Source organism: Neoarius graeffei, chromosome 11 (assembly GCF_027579695.1).
Source record: "Neoarius graeffei isolate fNeoGra1 chromosome 11, fNeoGra1.pri, whole genome shotgun sequence".
NCBI lineage: Eukaryota > Metazoa > Chordata > Actinopteri > Siluriformes > Ariidae > Neoarius > Neoarius graeffei.
In genome coordinates this window covers 61333748-61351164 of record NC_083579.1, presented here as the reverse complement: position 1 = coordinate 61351164, position 17417 = coordinate 61333748, and the positions used below count along the sequence as shown (strand labels likewise).

Below are 17417 nucleotides of genomic sequence, written 5' to 3'. Positions count from 1 at the left end.
GGGGGGGGGGGGGGGGGGGAGCTTTTGGACACTGCTCCATCGCACTAGTATTTACGTCATTACTGTCGCACAATTAAAACGTGCCAGATCAGTCAACTGGTGGGTTTTCAAAATAATAAATACATGCATGTATTTTTGTGATAAATACATATTCTACTGAGCGTATTTCCCACATTAATCAATACAAAGTACCTGCATCTTTCAGTTTTTTAAAATCAAGGCTGAATACTTACTTCTTTTATTAAATCAAATTTGAGACTTTTAATTTGATTTCTTTCAGTGCAACCACAATGCATGATGGGATATATTGCTTTGGTTAGTGACCATCGTTGTATGCTCCTTTTCATGATGCATTGTGGGATACTTTGAGTGCACTATATAGGGTGTAATAATTCTCACTATACATTCAGACAGCACTACAAAATGGCAACCTCACTATATAGTGCCCTTTATAGTGAGTAGGGAGCGATTTTGGACATAGGGATGGTTTGCTGAAGTTGGAGTGGAAGAACTCGAGTGGCCAAGCCCTGACCTCAACCACAGAGAACACCTTTGGGATGAACTGGACCAACCCTTCTCGTCTGACATCACAAACATTCTTGTGGGGCAAATCACCAAAGACACGCTCCAAAATCTGGTGGAAAGCCTTCCCCAAAGAGTGTAGGTTATTACAACAGCAAAGGGGGACTACATCTGTGTTAACGCCCATGGTTTTGGAATGGACACATGGGTTTGATGGCCAGATGTCCACATACATTTGACCATATAGTGTAGCTGTATTGCATTCTGGATCCTGGAGTCCAACGTTTGCCACCTCCTCTACTTCTAACTTGGATTTCACATTGAATGTGCTGGAAAATGGCGAGTGAGAAAAGAAGAAGCTCTTGCTCATTTATTGTTAGATGCTAACTGCTAAATTGGACAGTTATCAATTATGTTTGTTTGTTGAAACTGTTTCTCCAATTAATATTGTAACTGCAAAAGCAATGTGTCCCTGTGATGTGAGTAAGGCACACAACTGCTAACTTCTCACAGGAATAACAAAATTAAAGCATAACCAGACAAACTGACATCAGAAGCACCAAGTACATCACAAATATTTCAACATGGACACATCTGAAGTGTGTGCTGGTGAATTTTTCCTTTAACAGCATCTGTTTTACAACAACATAAATACTACATTATATTTTGTTAAATACTATAACGCGCATAAAGGACACTATTTTTCCCCCCTGCTTTAATCTGCAATCGGGCAGCACAGTGGTGTAGTGGTTAGCACTGTCGCCTCACAGCAAGAAGGTCCTGGGTTCAAGCCCAGTGGCCGATGAGGGCCTTTCTGTGTGGAGTTTGCATGTTTTCCCCGTGTCTGCGTGGGTTTCCTCCGGTTTCCCCCACAGTCCAAAGACATGCAGGTTAGGCTAATTGGTGGCTCTAAATTGACCGTTGGTGTGAATGTGAATGGTTGTTTGTCTCTGTATCTCAGCCCTGCGATGACCTGGAGACTTGTCCAGGGTGTACCCTGCCTCTCGCCCATAGTCAGCTGGGATAGGCTCCAGCTTGCCTGCGACCCTGCACAGGATAAGCAGTTACAGATAATGGATGGATGGATTAATCTGTAATCTGTCCAGCACAGCCCTGGATGTAGGTGGAAAAAATCTAAATTACTTCTGTTCCAGCCATAACAAACCCAAGTTAGTGAGCATATTTCAAGCCAACACAGCAGATCCCAGAGGAGGAAAAGAGTTAGTACAGGCAGTCACCCTGGGTCAGCCACTGCAAGGCCAGATCAGGACCACTCACTGGAATCAGGCACAGAGTGAGTCCTGTGAATAGATGTTGCGTTTCTTCTTGGCACTTCCTCCTCATTACACACATGTTTCTTATTAGGGAGAGAGCGCTGCCACTGTATAGTCCCTTTCACACAGTGTAAAGAATCAAAGCATAGTATAAAGCAACAGAGCGACACTGATGATCTCACATGCACGCTGGCACACAAAACACTAAGCCTCATCCACCCACACTCGGCAACTTTTAATACACCTTTTCAATGCAATTGCTTCCTTAACAAATACATGATATATTTATATAAGACGCACATATTCACATCAAAAGTTCAGGCTTACCATCTTGTTTCTGATCAGCAGCCAAGCTAAATTTCCATGACATCTTAGCTGGAAAAAAAACACATAATAGTTCTCAACAAAAGTAGCTTTTGATGAAATATGCCAATCTCTTGTTAGGTTGAGAAAGCAAAAAGGGGGGGGGGGGGGGGGGGAGTAATTCTGTGTCTTCCTCCATTTAGCTTCAGAAAAATAGGCGATTCAGAAACTGATTGAAATAGAATGGATCATGATGCATCAAACTATTAGAGCTGGCCACGAACTCAGCTGTAGCCTTGGAGAGATTAACATTCATTCAAAAAGATTCACATTTTGTAATTAGTCCATGCACAAAGGGGTTAGTTAAAGTGAGGACCAGCACCATCCAAGCAGAACATCAGATGCTTCATTAGACTTCAAGAGAAATTCAATGCGTTATTGATTTGTAAGATTCTAGTAGAGAAAGTGCATTGAGCGTTATACGAGTCTTGTATGCACGTGTGTTACCCTTGCAGTTCATCACATAGCCTGTAATGTTAAACAAGATTAGTCAAGAGAAACAAATAAGAAGCTTAACAGTTAGTAAAAGCATCAATGTTTTGAACCCAGCTATCCATGATTGAATGAAATCAGCTACAACAAAGGAATGATTAGGGATTTCAATGTGAATTAATACTTTCAACTAGAAGCGTGTCATCAAACTATCATGCAAATGAATAGTAATATTCTCAATTCTGTAGGTATTCCACTGAAATTTTTTATTTATTCATTGACCTACTACTGGCACTGAAGTGTTATTGTTCAGCACAAAAGTCACTTTGATGAGCTGTTCAAGCTTAAAGCACCAGTGCATTAGTGGAAAGAAAGTTACAAACAAAAAAACCCAAAACAAACTCATACAGTACCAAAGTCATTGGCAACACTCTTTGATAACAGTCTGCTTTTCGACTTCACTGCAAAATGTTTAAAAACATGTCAGTAAGGTGCATCTACAGTATTATCGGTACAAAACATGGGTAATAACTGAAAATGGCAATACCATACCCCTTTCAAAGAAATTTGGTTTGCCGTCATCATCAGAATGGCAGGGGGAGTCAGAGCTTACGCAGCCTACAAACATATTCCATATAAATATATAATATTGTCCAGCGATTGGTTATTCTGCTGTCCATCAGCTATGAACGGTTCTTTTCAGCACATTCACTAAATTATGCACCAAGCACCAGAATATATATGTTATACCTGTACAGGCTTGGGGAATAGCAAAAAAATAATAATAGCTCTAAAACACATTTGGCAAAGAAATAAAACGATAACTACCTGATGTAGGAGATTTGCACCGGTCTTCTAAGGCAGTAGAACCATCGTGGCCATCACAGAGACCTATTGATCACAAAGGCATTAAAGAACTAATGCTAGACAGGTAAATGTCTTAGTAATGTAATAGGACAATCACTTAAAATGATGGCTCAAATAAAAAAAAAAAATAAAAAAATAAACTAGCCCAATAACAGCAGCAGCCACCACAGAGCAAATGGAGGCAAGAGAGCAGAAAGATAGCTGAATGATGACAGATGACTTACTGAGATAAGAAGAGCGCAGTTTTTTCACAGATTCTGAATAAAAGCTAGAGAGGCCGGACATGCAAGACTTCCTATGTAGAATGTCTTTGCAAAACCAGAAAGAGACGAACAGTGCAAAGGTGAAACAAAGAAACCGAGGAAAAAGAAAGGAACAGTTAAAATGCCCTGAATCACCCACAGCCTAAAAGATTAATCCAGGACTGTGTGATTACACAGTGCACATTTTGAAATTTCCATATAAATGCAGAACTGCACCATTTTCTTAACATGAGACTAATTTGGGGAAGCCATGGCCAAATGGCTAGAGAAGCAGCTTTGGGACCAAAAGGTCACTGGTTTGATTCCCTGAATCAGCAGGACTGGCTCAAGTGCCCTTGAGCAAGGCACCTAACCCCGAACTGGTCTGGCAAGTGTGGTGGCATACCTTTTGTCTGATTAGTCAAAAAAAAACTGATGATGCAATTATCAGTTCGGGCAAGAACTCAGCCGTAACAAGACTAATTTAGTCTTTACCAATTCCCACCCATGAGTCAGGCCTCCTCTACCATATGACAGCTACCAATGCAGGGGGGTGAAGGTATCGTGTGCTTCCTCCAAGGATTTCTGTATCTTTTCAAACTGCTGCTCATGCTGTATCATGGAGCAGCATAACACACTCGAAGGAATGCACTATCCAACTCTTCCATATGCGTGAGCTCAGACACCCTTGATTGGCTAGTGTTGCTGTGATGGAGTATGCCACCCCCCTTGAGAGCACAGCCAATTTTACTCTCTTGGACCCCTGGTCATGCATGGCTGTGTCGGGATTCAAATTTGTCATCTCCGGACAATAGGCCAACCGCTTTTCAGATCAACATTTAGGCTTAAATGTGCCCGATTTATCAAGATCATTATGAGCTTATTTATTTGTAAAACGTTAGAAGTTTGGGTTAATGTATAATGGGATATTAAATGTCATGATGTGTGATGTAAAAATGATGTAAAACATTGCAAATGTTGTTGGAAAGTTGAGCAGGCTGAAAGCGTTGGCAATTTATTCCTTATTCTCAATAAGCTCATTATATTGTGATGTGACGATATTTGTGTGTGAGCTTTCAGCCACTTTTTCCAAATCTTCTGGGTTTTTTTTTTTTTGCTGATCTGATGTATGTTAAAAAGCCTACATGTTAAAACATCAAAACCATGAAAAAACAAACACACAAGAAACTCAATGTTGTGCAAATTTAGGGCTGTAATTACAGCACTCAGTGGGGGTGCAGGTTTTTTTTTATTTGTTTTCATTTTTCTTGGTATTATATCCACTGCTGAAAGTTTACAAAAAAAATTTAATCCCAATAATAAATTTTGATAAAGAAGAAATGTAAACATTGGATTGATTTAAGTGTCAATTTTCAAATTTTTTTTTAAGAAATACAATCCATAGGACCCTAAGCAGGTAAGTGGAAAGCAGTGTAGTACAACAGTCCTAGGCTAATGTGGTTTCTCAGGGCATTGAACATGCATTGCATAGCAAGAACATCATATAAATGCTTAGACAAGAATAATAATAAAAAAAAACAAAGAGAAAGACAACACAAAGACCTAAAAGCGCACAACTGATGACTTTATGAACATGCCCTCACTATTTACACAGATTCTGTTTGTTTTATTGTTGGAGGTCATGGAGTACAGCCTCTGCTGCCTTTCAGCCAAGCCCACTGCTCTGCCTAATTGCCATAAAGACAGACACACTGATGCTGCTCACTCACTCACTCACCTCACCCAAGTGAGCTTGATTATTAGCCTACTAGACATGCTCATTGCTCACCTCCAGAGGGCTGTCTGGCTTTGCGGGGTGAACGGGGCTGTCTCTGGTGGGGATCGGAGGAGCCGTAAAGTTCTGCTGTACTCACATTGAGCAGCAGAGTCTTCTGAAGATAATCCACCACCACCAAGCCATTACCATTACCAAAAACCACTCTTTGGGGTAAGAGGAAGAAATATACAGGTTGAGTTAGCACTGACAAATATATCTCAATATACACTTGCTGGCCACTTTAATAGGAACTTGTTCTTGAGTCTAAGATCCCTGTTCTTGGCTGGCAGGACTGTAACCCAATATGGTCTTCTGCTGTTGCATGCCGAGATGCTTTTCTGCTCACCATGGTTGTAAAGAGTCCCTATGAGTTACTACATCCTTCCTGGCAGCTCGAACCAATCTGGCTATTTTCCTCTGACCTCTCTTATCAACACAGCATTTCCACCCACAGAACCGTCACTCACGCTATGGTTTTTTGTTTTTCGCACCATTCTGTGTAAACTCTAGGGACTGTTGTGTGTGAAAACCCCAGGAGATCAACAGTTTCTATGGCACCAACACCCATGCCACAGTGAAAGTCACAGAGATCACAATTTTCCCAATTCTGATATCTGAAGATGTCAACGTTAACTGAAGGTCTTGATTTGTATCTGCATGATTTTAGGGACTGACTGATTAGATAACTGCACAAAACAGCAGGAGCATGGTGTTCCTAATAAAGTGGCCAGTGAGTATGATGTATAAATGGTATTTAAAAAAATAAATAAATAATGCACAGCCCATCAAACCAAAAATCTCAGCTTTCCGTATAACGCAATATTGTTTTACGGCAGATTTGTAACTGCTATAGTAATAATTACAATAGTTGATTTCAGCGTGTAGCATCAGGCACTTTCTTTTGACTTTGTTTCCTTAATGGGTCTCAGTTGGGACAGCATGGAGACAAAGTAATACAAATCACAAGATCGAGAATCTTCTAAAGGAGCTATCGTTTTGTGAGGGGAAGTATTTAAACATTCTCTGGATTACACATGCAAAGACGACTAAATACACAGCAGCGATCGAAAAATATTTTCCAATGCAAGAGACAACACCTTGTAAAATTGCAGATGTGTCTATCTGGGTGGCGCACTGTCAAACAATGATATCTGTAAACAATGATAGCAAGTAAAATATAGTGCATATTTAAGAATATGCTTTACTGAGTTTTTTTTTAAAATATCAAATTAATATAAGATTATTAGACCTATGTTTATGTATTATGTATACGGTATAACGTTACATAATCTAAATCAACTGAAAATTTACATTTTAGGAATTTACCTTTGATGTCACTGAACAAGAGTGCTCTGAGAGCAGAATATCCCCCCCGCTGGTAACTACACCATAACTCTGGTAAAATGTGATTGAATTGAACACAATTGCAATATGCGTATTACCGACATAGAATCCTGTCAAGTTTCGTGAAATTCCTCCAAAAATTATGAGAGGAGTTGATTTCAGAAGGCGAGTACCCTTCCTGGGACGGACGGACAGACATTGCCACGGCATAATCCCCCTTCAGGCCTTTCAGCCAGTGGGGGATAAAAATTGTGAGGGAAGTTGATTTCAGAAAGCAAGCACACCTTGATGAAATTGCCAAAGTACAAGCTTGTTAATAATCAAGGGCATAACTCTGTTTAATTTGGGCAAATTTTACCAAAATTTCAGTATGCGTATAACTGTCATATAACAAAGCCTTTTGCCAAGTTTGGTGAAATTCCTCCACAAATTGTGAGAGGAGTTGATTTCAGAAGGTGAGCACACCTTCATGAAATTGTGAAAGTATAAGGTTGTTAATCAAAGGCCACAACTCTTAAAATGCGACCGAATTGAATAAAATAATATGCGTACTTCCGACATATAACAATATCTCTTGCCAAGTTTGTTGAAATTCCTCCAAAAATTGTTAGAGAAGTTGATTTCAGAAGGAGAAAAACACTCATGAATTTTGTTAATCAAGGGCTGCAATTCTGGTAAAACGTGACCAAATTGAACGAAATTACAATATGTGTATTACAGACATATAACAAAGAATCCTTTGTGAAATTCCTCCAAAAATTGAGAGAGGAGTTAATTTCAGATGGTGAGTACCCTTCCCGGGACGGACAGAAATCACCACGACAATCCCCCCTCGGGCCTTTTGGCCAGCGGGGGATAAAAACTAGGTAATTTAAGGCTGGAACTTTCTCAGCGTGAGAAAGAAGTTAAATCACCAAGTAGTACCTATAAAGAATAAATTACCCCAGTTCCCCATAAAACTAATGCGTCCTATAATCTGTGATGCAATGCTCTGTATTGGTACATGTTGAAGTAAACCGTATCGCCATTTAAGGTTTCCGTACGACACTATCCCACCACACTGGTATACAACCACAGTCCTGTTGTGAATACATGCAAAACATTATCTTGTGTGTAACAGCTTACAGGCCGTAGGCAGAGTTGACCGCCAGGCTGGTGATCTGCTGCGGTGGTTCCCCACTGACCCACACCAGCTGAATAACCAGTTCCACCTGGTAGCCTGGAGACTGCTTGAGTGGAGTGCTCCTCACCCTGTAAACACACAACGAAGCAGCCATATGCTAAAACCAAATCACTACAATACTATCACCAAAAAAACCACGAACATGTTATGAGATGTAATCCTGTAATATAGAGCATGGTTTAAAACCAGCATAGGAATGGAAACCAGTCACACAGAGGCGGTCATTAATCAGAGCATTTTGCTGGAAGACTACAGAGAAGAATTCTGTCTTTTAAGTGATTGATACTGATGAATTAGACAATATGATAAAGGTAAAAATGTTTTCTGATTTTTTTTTTTTAAAATGAGCATAACAGTATAAGTGAAGCACACTCAAGCAAGAGCAGAGAAGTCAGAGTTACTGTACTTGAGGCAGGGCACGTTATCACGCAGGCCATCAGTGGAATTGTTGCTGCTGGTGGATAGGTGTGTTTGTGGTGCGCTGAACTGAGGGCTGGATGAAGCTCCCGGTGTGGATACAGCTGATGCGTGGTCCCCTCCACCATCCGGAGAGTCTACTTCATTCAGCTCACACTGCATGCGCACCTCTAACAGCTACACATCCGGGGGGGAATCATAAGAAATCATACATTTCTGTTTCCTATTACATTAAAAATATGAATTACAGTAGTGTTTAGACTGTCTTCAACCGTTTACTAAACACAGGCTAATGTGTGGTACAATGTCAGGAAGTTAGTCATACCTGAACTTCCTCTGTGGTGATTTCCTGTTTGCTGAACCGGTAAACAATGACATGAGCAGAGACTCCAGCCACACACAGCATGCGGCTCTCTGGGCACCAGGACAGACTCTGGATGGCAAAAGGGTCTTCATCCACTATGTCAGTGCTGGGCTTTTCCTCTTTGTTACGGGCTTTTTCAAACACCTTGGCTGTTTTCAGCTTGTACAGCACCTGCAGCATTACTATATGATAAAAGCAGGTTCAGTTTACATGGTATTATTCCGAGAAAACTTATCAACAAATATTAGAAACCTTATAATTTATATTGGATATTTGGTACTCACATGCAGAAGCATCCCAAAATTTGACTGATCCATCAGCATGTCTGTAGTACAAAAAAAAAGAAAAGGGGGCGGGGGGGAACCCAACACAGTAAGAAACACTGATGCTGATTAATAAAAGTACTATAGCAATCCTCTTCACCTGTTCCATTGTGTAATGTTACGTGTTTTTTACACAAATTAATTGTCTGGATGTGCATTTCAGGTCAAGTTACTATTTGAATGATTCAAGGTATCACGTGAATCATGTTCAAATATTTAAACCACTGCACATACATGCACACAAAATAACACGTATGCCACAAAACATTAACCCTGTGTCCGAAATCACTCCCTACTCAATATACAGTGAGGTCGCCATTTTGTAGTGCTGTCTGAATGTATAGTGAGAATTATTACACCCTATATAGTGCGCTCAAAGTATCCCACAATGCATTATGAAAAGTAGTGTACAACTGATCGTCACTAACCAAGCAATATATTGCGTTCGCGCTGAAAGAAATCGAATCAAAAGCCTCAAATCTGATTTAATAAAAAACAGCGGCAAAGAAAGTAAGTATTCAGCCTTGATTTAAAAGAACTGAAAGATGCAACAGACACAAAGTACTCTGTATTTATTAATGTGGGAAATACACTCAGTATAATATGTATTTATTACAAAAATACATGCATGCATTTATTATTTTGAAAAACACACCAGCCGACTGATCGGGCACATTTTAATTGTGCGACAGTAATGACGGAAATAACAGCGCGATGGACTAGTGTCTGAAAGCGTTTTTTCATTTTATCAATGAGCTCACTGTATAGTCCTCTATATAGTAATTCCCTACAGTGGATATAAAAAGTGTACACACCCGTTAAAATATTTTTTTAACATCAGAAAAACCTGAGACCACGATAAATAATTTCAAAACTTTTCCCACCTTTAATGTGACCTATAACCTGTACAGTTCAACTGAAAAAAACAAACAAATCTGTTGGGGGGGGAGGGGGACAGTTAAACAAACAAACAAACAAAAAAACATAATAAGTTGGTTGCATAAATGTGCACATCCTTAAACTAATACTTTGTTGAAGCACCTTTTGATTTAATTACAGCATTCAGTCTTTTTGGGTCGGAGTCTATCAGCCTGCCACATCTAGACTTGGCAATATTTGCCCACTCTTCCTTGCAAAAGCGCTCCAAATCTGTCAGATTGCGAGGGCATCTCTTGTGCACAGCCCTTTTCAGGTCACCCCACAGATTTTCAATTGGGTTTAGGTTTGGGCTCTGGCTGAGCCATTCCAAAACTTTTTTGACATCATTGTTATGCTGAAAGATGAAATTCCTCTTCATCTTCAGCTTTCTAGCAGATACCTGAAGGTTTTGGGCCAAAATTGACTGGTATTTAGAACTGTTCATAATTCCCTCCACCAGCTGAAGAAAAACAACAACAAAACATGATGCTGCCACCACCATGCTTCACCGTGGGTATGGTGTTCTTTTGGTGATGCGCAGTGTTGTTTTTGCACCAAACATACCTTTTGGAATTATGGCCAAAAAGTTCAACCTTGGTTTCATCAGACCACAACACATTTTCCCACATGCTTTTGGGAGAGTTGATGTATTCTTTTTTTTGCAAAATTTAGCTGGGCCTGGATGTTTTTCTTTGACTCTACCCCATAGTCCAGACATATGGAGAATACGGGAGATTGTTGTCACATGTAGTACACAACCAGTACTTGCCAGAAATTCCTGCAGCTCCTTCAGTGTTGCTGTAGGCCTCTTGGCAGCCTCCCTGACCAGTTTTCGTCTTGTCTTCAATTTTGGAAGGACGTCCAGTTCTCAGTCACTGTTGTCCCATATTTTCTCCATTTCTTGATGATGGTCTTCACTGTGCTCCATGGTATATCTAATGTTGTGGAAATTGTTTTGTACCCTTCTCCTGACTGATACCTTTCAACAGTAAGATCCCTTTGATGCTTTGCAAGTTCTCTACAAACCCTGGCTTTTGCTGGAGGATGCAACTGAGTAAATGTTTGAACTTTATTTGGGATTAGTCAGAGTCAGGGCGGCACGGTGGTGTAGTGGTTAGCGCTGTTGCCTCACAGCAAGAAGGTCCGGGTTCGAGCCCCGTGGCCGGCGAGGGCCTTTCTGTGCGGAGTTTGCATGTTCTCCCTGTGTCCGCGTGGGTTTCCTCCGGGTGCTCCGGTTTCCCCCACAGTCCAAAGACATGCAGGTTAGGTTAACTGGTGACTCTAAATTGACCGTAGGTGTGAATGTGAGTGTGAATGGTTGTCTGTGTCTATGTGTCAGCCCTGTGATGACCTGGCGACTTGTCCAGGGTGTACCCTGCCTTTCGCCCGTAGTCAGCTGGGATAGGCTCCAGCTTGCCTGTGACCCTGTAGAACAGGATAAAGCGGCTAGAGATAATGAGATGAGATGAGTCAGAGTCATTTTAACTGATTGCAGGTGTGAACCCAAAAAGACTGAATGCTGTAATTAAATCAAAAGGTGCTTTAACAAAGTATTAGTTTAAGGGTGTGCACACTTGTGCAACCAGCTTATTGTACGTTTTTAATTTTTTTCTCCCCGAACAGATTTGTTTTTCAATTGAACCGTACAGGTTATAGGTCACATTAAAGGTGAGAAAAGTTTTGAAATTATTTATCATGGTCTCACTTTTTTTTACATCAGAAAAACCTATCATTTTAACGGTGTGTGTACACTTTTTATATCCACTGTATATCGTGGGTAAGGAGTAGTGAACGAGTGAGTGATTTCGGACACAGGGTAAGACTATCCACTGTAGATTGTGTGTGTGTGTGTGTGTGCATGCGCGCACAGTGTGATGCTTTAAAACTGTCTGTATCTCAACTTTAATTTCCATTCTTGGGGCATGCTGAGCTCATTTACAGCATGTTTTATTAGCTAAATTAACTGTCTCCTTATCGTACTGCCACACAGTTAGTGAACTGAATAGAGATGAGGACAGACAAAATCAGCTTGCATTGGTCAAGCCATCATTTTTCTATGGAGACAGCCTGCAGTCTCATTTTGGAGTAATTAAAATTTAAATCAAACTCAAATTTGACCTTGCTCGCTGCTTACTTTTCAAAGTTCAAGTGCTGAGACAGACCGCTGTACGAGATGGGACAAGAAGCATGGAAAGAAATTCTAAAATCACTGAATCTTTTACCATGACAAGGCTGAAATACCGCAAGGCAACATCTAAGCAGCACCTGATATGCAGATGTGGGCGAACCTATGCCTTTTTGTATTCAATTTAAATATATTTTTGCATTTGGAAAAGAGCAGATATTGCACATATGGATAATCCAGTACTCGTAACGCTCAGAACCTCAGAAAATATGGACCATTCCCAAAACAAACACACAGAGGCACAGGATATAAACTCACCCTGTGATGATTATCTCTGGATAGCTTTGTGTGCCCTGGCCCCAATTACCACCACTTATAGGCCATTCCTGGAAAGAAGATCTCAGATTTCAGCACTGAATAGACCAAATATTCTCTGTACAAATAACTGGAGGGACGCATGCATGCACAGTTACCTTTTTACTGTAGCCCTGTCTCTTTTGCCTGGATCCCACAGAGTAAAGTGCAGGGATTAGTTCATCTGGACAGTCAGCAAAGTATTCACAGCAGGTCACTGGGGACTCGTGGATGGTCAGAGGATATGGGTTTTCAAAGATGGGGTACCTGCATACGTAAAATGTCAATGGAAGCATTTTTACAGTCAAAAATTGGAACGCTTATTCAATGTGTGTCGTTCCTGAGCATTTGCATACCCAGTTTGTGCAAGGTCAATAACTACTAAATCCTTCTCCAGCAGGGCCACTACAGCATAAGGCTCTTGATAATCTGTGTAGAGATAGATATACTCAATTTTATATCATAAGTACATACTGATGAGATTGTGATCATTGTGAATGTTTCTATTATGTACACCTATCAAACCAGTGAATTAGCACAGCATGCAAAATGTATTGCGCAAAAAATAAAGTGTCATAGGATGGATTACCATTCGGATACGGAGTTTCACACAGAGTTAGGAAATCCACAATGGGATAGTCCATCTCCAGTACAGCAGTGCTTTTTCCATGCATTACAGTCAGACAGGCCCTGCGTCCCACTGTATCATATGAAAGACCTCCAGACAGAATCATAAAAGGATCCCTAGTCAAAACAATGGAAAACAAAAAACAGAATGAACATCTGCATGATTTCTAGACAGTAGTCACCTGAAATTCAGCAAACTCTGCATTTGCATTATACAAATGTGCTGATGGTTTTCACCCCGAAGCTTACCCAGCTCTGGTTGTCTTGTATTCCACTTTCAAAATGGGTTTGCACGGCTCAGGCTTTTTTCCATCCTTAGGCTGCTTGCCTAAAAGAAATAATCCCAGGAGAGCTTTGCATTTTACTTGTTTTACTATTCAAATTAAATATGGTGATATTTTTAAAACCCTGCATTTAGAAATCTTTACTACAACAGCCTTAAATGGCCCATCAGCCAAGCTGAGTATGCTTGGACAGGAGCTTTACCATGTGGTGTAATGATCTGTGCCGGCTTGGCAGGAGAGCGTATATTCCATGTGGTAAGTGTACCATCTGAATGACTGCACACAAACTGTTTCCCTTCATGGTGCCAGGCCACTGAGTGAATCGCCTAGAGGCCAAACAAAGGATGAGCAATCAAACACAGGCCCTCCAGGCAAATCACAGGTACGCATACTGCTTTTTCTTATTGAAAGATTTTTTTTTATCATCACAATACAGACATACAGACAATGTAAATAAGTTATCAGACATCAAAGTATGAAATTACAGCTGCTGCTTGTGGAATCGATCTTGTGCCTATTTTAAAGGGAACTCTTAGAAGAAAACTAAAAACCAGAAGCGTGACAGTTGGCAGGGCACATACAGTAACACCAAGCATGGCTGGTTGATTGAGAAACACATTAGCGGCTATACGCACGTTTGAAGAAGGCATGCATGAATTAATATGTTCCAATCTGTCCAACAGTGATGTTTCAGGATTAAAAAAAATGGCATAAACTAAAACTTGATAACAGAAAAAGGAATACAAATTGGAAATCATAATTAGGCTGTTTTCGCACAAAACATTTTCTTTCCGTTTCCTTCTGTGCTCATGCAGAAAACACGTACAGTGTACATGGCCCCAGACTGTCCCGACACGTCTCCAAGTGCCCCAACACTATCCCTTTAAATACAGTACAATGCCTCATCCCACAAATTACTGACTTATTGTACCACTATTTAAAGCTGCTTTACATTACTGTACAAAATAAGTATTTCAATATATTTATGATTGCATATCATTATTTTAAGACATGAGTATTAATTTAGATGTTTCTTCTATACAATATAACAGAACATCCATCCAAAGGAACATGTGCTATCCTTCTTTGTGGCAGGAGAAATACAATACAAAATCAGTTAAGTACTGCAGTATTATAAAACATAGAAAGAAAGTTGATTTTATTTAAGTAAAAATACTCTGGCAGAATTGCATTTTAAAGCTTTGGAATTTCGAAATTATATAGGACAAACCTTGAATATGATGCTGCAAATTACAGCAGACGTGTCAATCTACGTGGAGTATTTATTTCTCTGTTTTGTTGCACTGGGATAATAAATATAACATGAAAACGTCCATACAGACCATCAAATTATTATGAAAATGTGATACCACTATATGATATCAAGGAAGGTTTATTAATCGAGTGAGATTTTCACTCCTGTGCTAAATAGCATCTTCACAAAATTTTAATCAAGGAGAGAATGTGTGCTATAACTGAAAGCTATAATATAGCTATGTACTGTTGATTAGGGGCGTACACCGCACAACACAGCATAACTATATATTATTATTCAATCCACAGTCACGGGATATAAGCAATTGCGCGCTCTGATTGGCTTTGCTACTACTAGGCTATCAGCTTGTATATCATGAGTAGAGAAAAACAAAATGGCGGCACGTGTTACTGAACCAACCGAGGATGAAATAAAAAACTCTACTCGAAAGCAAAACCCCCAAAAAGACAAAAAACAAAATATGGAATAAAAGTATTTGATGGTAAGAATGTATCTTTTTTTTTAATCTTTCAAGAACTATTATTACAGCAATTTCCACAAATTGCTACGGTCATTTTGCCAGTTTGTTTACATTCTAAGCGGAAATTATTTTGTCAGATGTTTTGTATCAAGTTTTTATTTATTGAATTTGCAAAAAATAAAAGTTCCGTTTCTCAAAATCCAGTGAATATGGATAGAATAAAACAGTTCTTCCACTCGATCTCATCGTACATGGCTTATAGCTAACTCGGCTATCAGTTCATGTATGACTCAATTTCATGGAATAACTTAATTATTTTCCTCATCACAAAATTCCCATGCAGGGATTGGCCAAGGATGGCTCATGTGATATAAAATAGTTCCACCATTGATTAAGCAACGCATCTCGTGATGTCAATTTTTGAAAAATGGATATGGTGCGAGTCAGTCATGGTATATCCTGGATATACCATGAACTGACATCACAATTTCAAGCTTTATGTCCAACTCGAGTCACAGCTGTGGCTCCGCGAGCATGTGTGTGTGTGTGTAGCTCTACGTATCATGATCATGCCTAACGAGGCACAGTTAGACCTCTAATATTTTTTTCAGGTTTATCAGCTCATGTATGACTCGATTTCATGGAATAACTTAACTGTATTTCCATTCGGAAATCATCCATATGGGGGAAATATCTGTGCCTCAAGTACGTCAATGATGTAAAATCCCACAGTGATTAACACAGAAATGTACTGAACACAATGCCACTGAGCAACTGGTGTAAAGTCTCCCTTGTCTGACTGTCACACATTCCCCATTTCACTACAGCTACTGTGGTTTTAGGATTATTTTTATTACCACTGTCTTAGGAATGTTGTCATCCCAGTTTTAAAAAATACATTTTTGGTCTCCATGTCAGTGGATGTCCATGGAATTCCACAGTAGTAAACGAATGACTCTGTGTGATGGAATGCATGTCTGAATGAGTTAGTGTGTGAGCGAGAGTGAGCGCATGCCTGAGCGAGTTTGTGACAGCGTGTGAGTGACTGGGTAAGTAAATGAGTGAGTGAAGGATGGTGAGTGAGTAAATAACTGAATGACAAGACAGTTCCATGAGGCGTTTTGCATCCTTAAAAAAAAAAGAAAACAAACAAACAAACAAACAAGCAAAAAAACCCGAGCACATATATTGTAGCCATACCTTTACTACCACACCAATTTGGATTAGATATATTATTAATGATTAAATACATTTTATCTAATTATGAGGAGGAGGAGGACGCCTGCCTATTGCTCTGTGAGAATTCGGCCCCATGTTAACTGATGGGAATGAGATCTTTAATCCCTCAGTAACTGTCAATAGAGCATAAACATTAATAATCTACCAGAACACATCAGAGTAATACATATCTGAATGACTGACTTAAAATTTATCAAAAAGGTTAAACAAAATCAAATGAAAATATTAAAATGCACAATACCTCATCATAGCTGTAGCGGTAGTCAGCTTTCTTTGATTTCAAGTCCCACAGCACAACAATACCACATTCAAAGCCAATCAAAAGCTGCAAAAGATAACAAAAAAGATATTCAGTAGGGTACCGGAATTCTTCCTTTTTACAGGGAATGCAGACCTAATATACAACTGTATTACTGGTGAGATTCAGCTTAAAAACACTGTATTGCTTTGTGGTTCTTACCTTTCCCTCATCCATAGGATTATCACTGATGTGTACCACAGGACCAGGGTGGGTTTTTGAAGAGCTAAAAGCAAGAAAAAGCACATAAGATTCAGTGATTAATCAGCTGAAGTGTCAATTGAGGAATCATTTGGAGCATCAGCTGAAGCTGACTATGAAATCTTTTGAAAAGGTGTTATCTGATGAAAAGAGATCTATTTAGGATGGGCTCCAATGTCCTCAAGTGTGTGCACGTGTCTCTTTAGCTACATGGAGAACGAAAACCATGACATAAATCCCTATATGTCACTCATGAGGAAACTGAGGAATTATTTTAATAAATTTGGGTACTTTGTTTGTGACTGTGTCCATAAAATAAAGGGGGAAAAAAAAAACCACACAGCTTGAAGATATGAAGTTTATCTTTTCGTGTTGAAAAGCTGCCATTTTTCATACGAAATACATCTCGGATCTGAGTGACATATTTAAATAATATTGGCTGGCGTTGAGTGGTACAGTGCTCAGGGTAAATGAGTACACCCCCTTTGAAAAGTAACATTTAAAACAATCTCAATGAACACAATTTC

The 17417-nt window shown here is 39.6% G+C and overlaps 1 protein-coding gene across 9 annotated transcripts in view; it reads right to left on the bottom strand.

Annotated features, from left to right (window-relative positions):
• stxbp5b (syntaxin binding protein 5b (tomosyn)) overlaps window positions 1-17417 on the bottom strand; it is a 44931-nt gene that overhangs the window by 7942 nt on the left and 19572 nt on the right. For 3 of the 9 annotated variants that reach the window (XM_060934463.1, XM_060934468.1, XM_060934469.1), the window contains exons 6-23: window positions 16852-16915; window positions 16633-16716; window positions 13619-13742; window positions 13382-13460; window positions 13095-13249; window positions 12862-12934; window positions 12625-12772; window positions 12470-12537; window positions 9070-9110; window positions 8747-8967; window positions 8411-8598; window positions 7947-8072; window positions 5490-5641; window positions 3420-3482; window positions 3144-3209; window positions 3005-3052; window positions 2124-2171; window positions 1801-1914 (exon numbers count right to left, since the gene is read on the bottom strand). In XM_060934463.1, the coding sequence (XP_060790446.1) occupies window positions 1801-1914; window positions 2124-2171; window positions 3005-3052; window positions 3144-3209; window positions 3420-3482; window positions 5490-5641; window positions 7947-8072; window positions 8411-8598; window positions 8747-8967; window positions 9070-9110; window positions 12470-12537; window positions 12625-12772; window positions 12862-12934; window positions 13095-13249; window positions 13382-13460; window positions 13619-13742; window positions 16633-16716; window positions 16852-16915 (1862 nt within the window). Of the gene's footprint in view, window positions 1-1800; window positions 1915-2123; window positions 2172-3004; window positions 3053-3143; window positions 3210-3419; window positions 3483-3682; window positions 3767-5489; window positions 5642-7946; window positions 8073-8410; window positions 8599-8746; window positions 8968-9069; window positions 9111-12469; window positions 12538-12624; window positions 12773-12861; window positions 12935-13094; window positions 13250-13381; window positions 13461-13618; window positions 13743-16632; window positions 16717-16851; window positions 16916-17417 lie in introns of all 9 variants that reach the window. The other 6 variants (XM_060934472.1, XM_060934464.1, XM_060934465.1 and 3 more) reach the window with 6 other exon arrangements.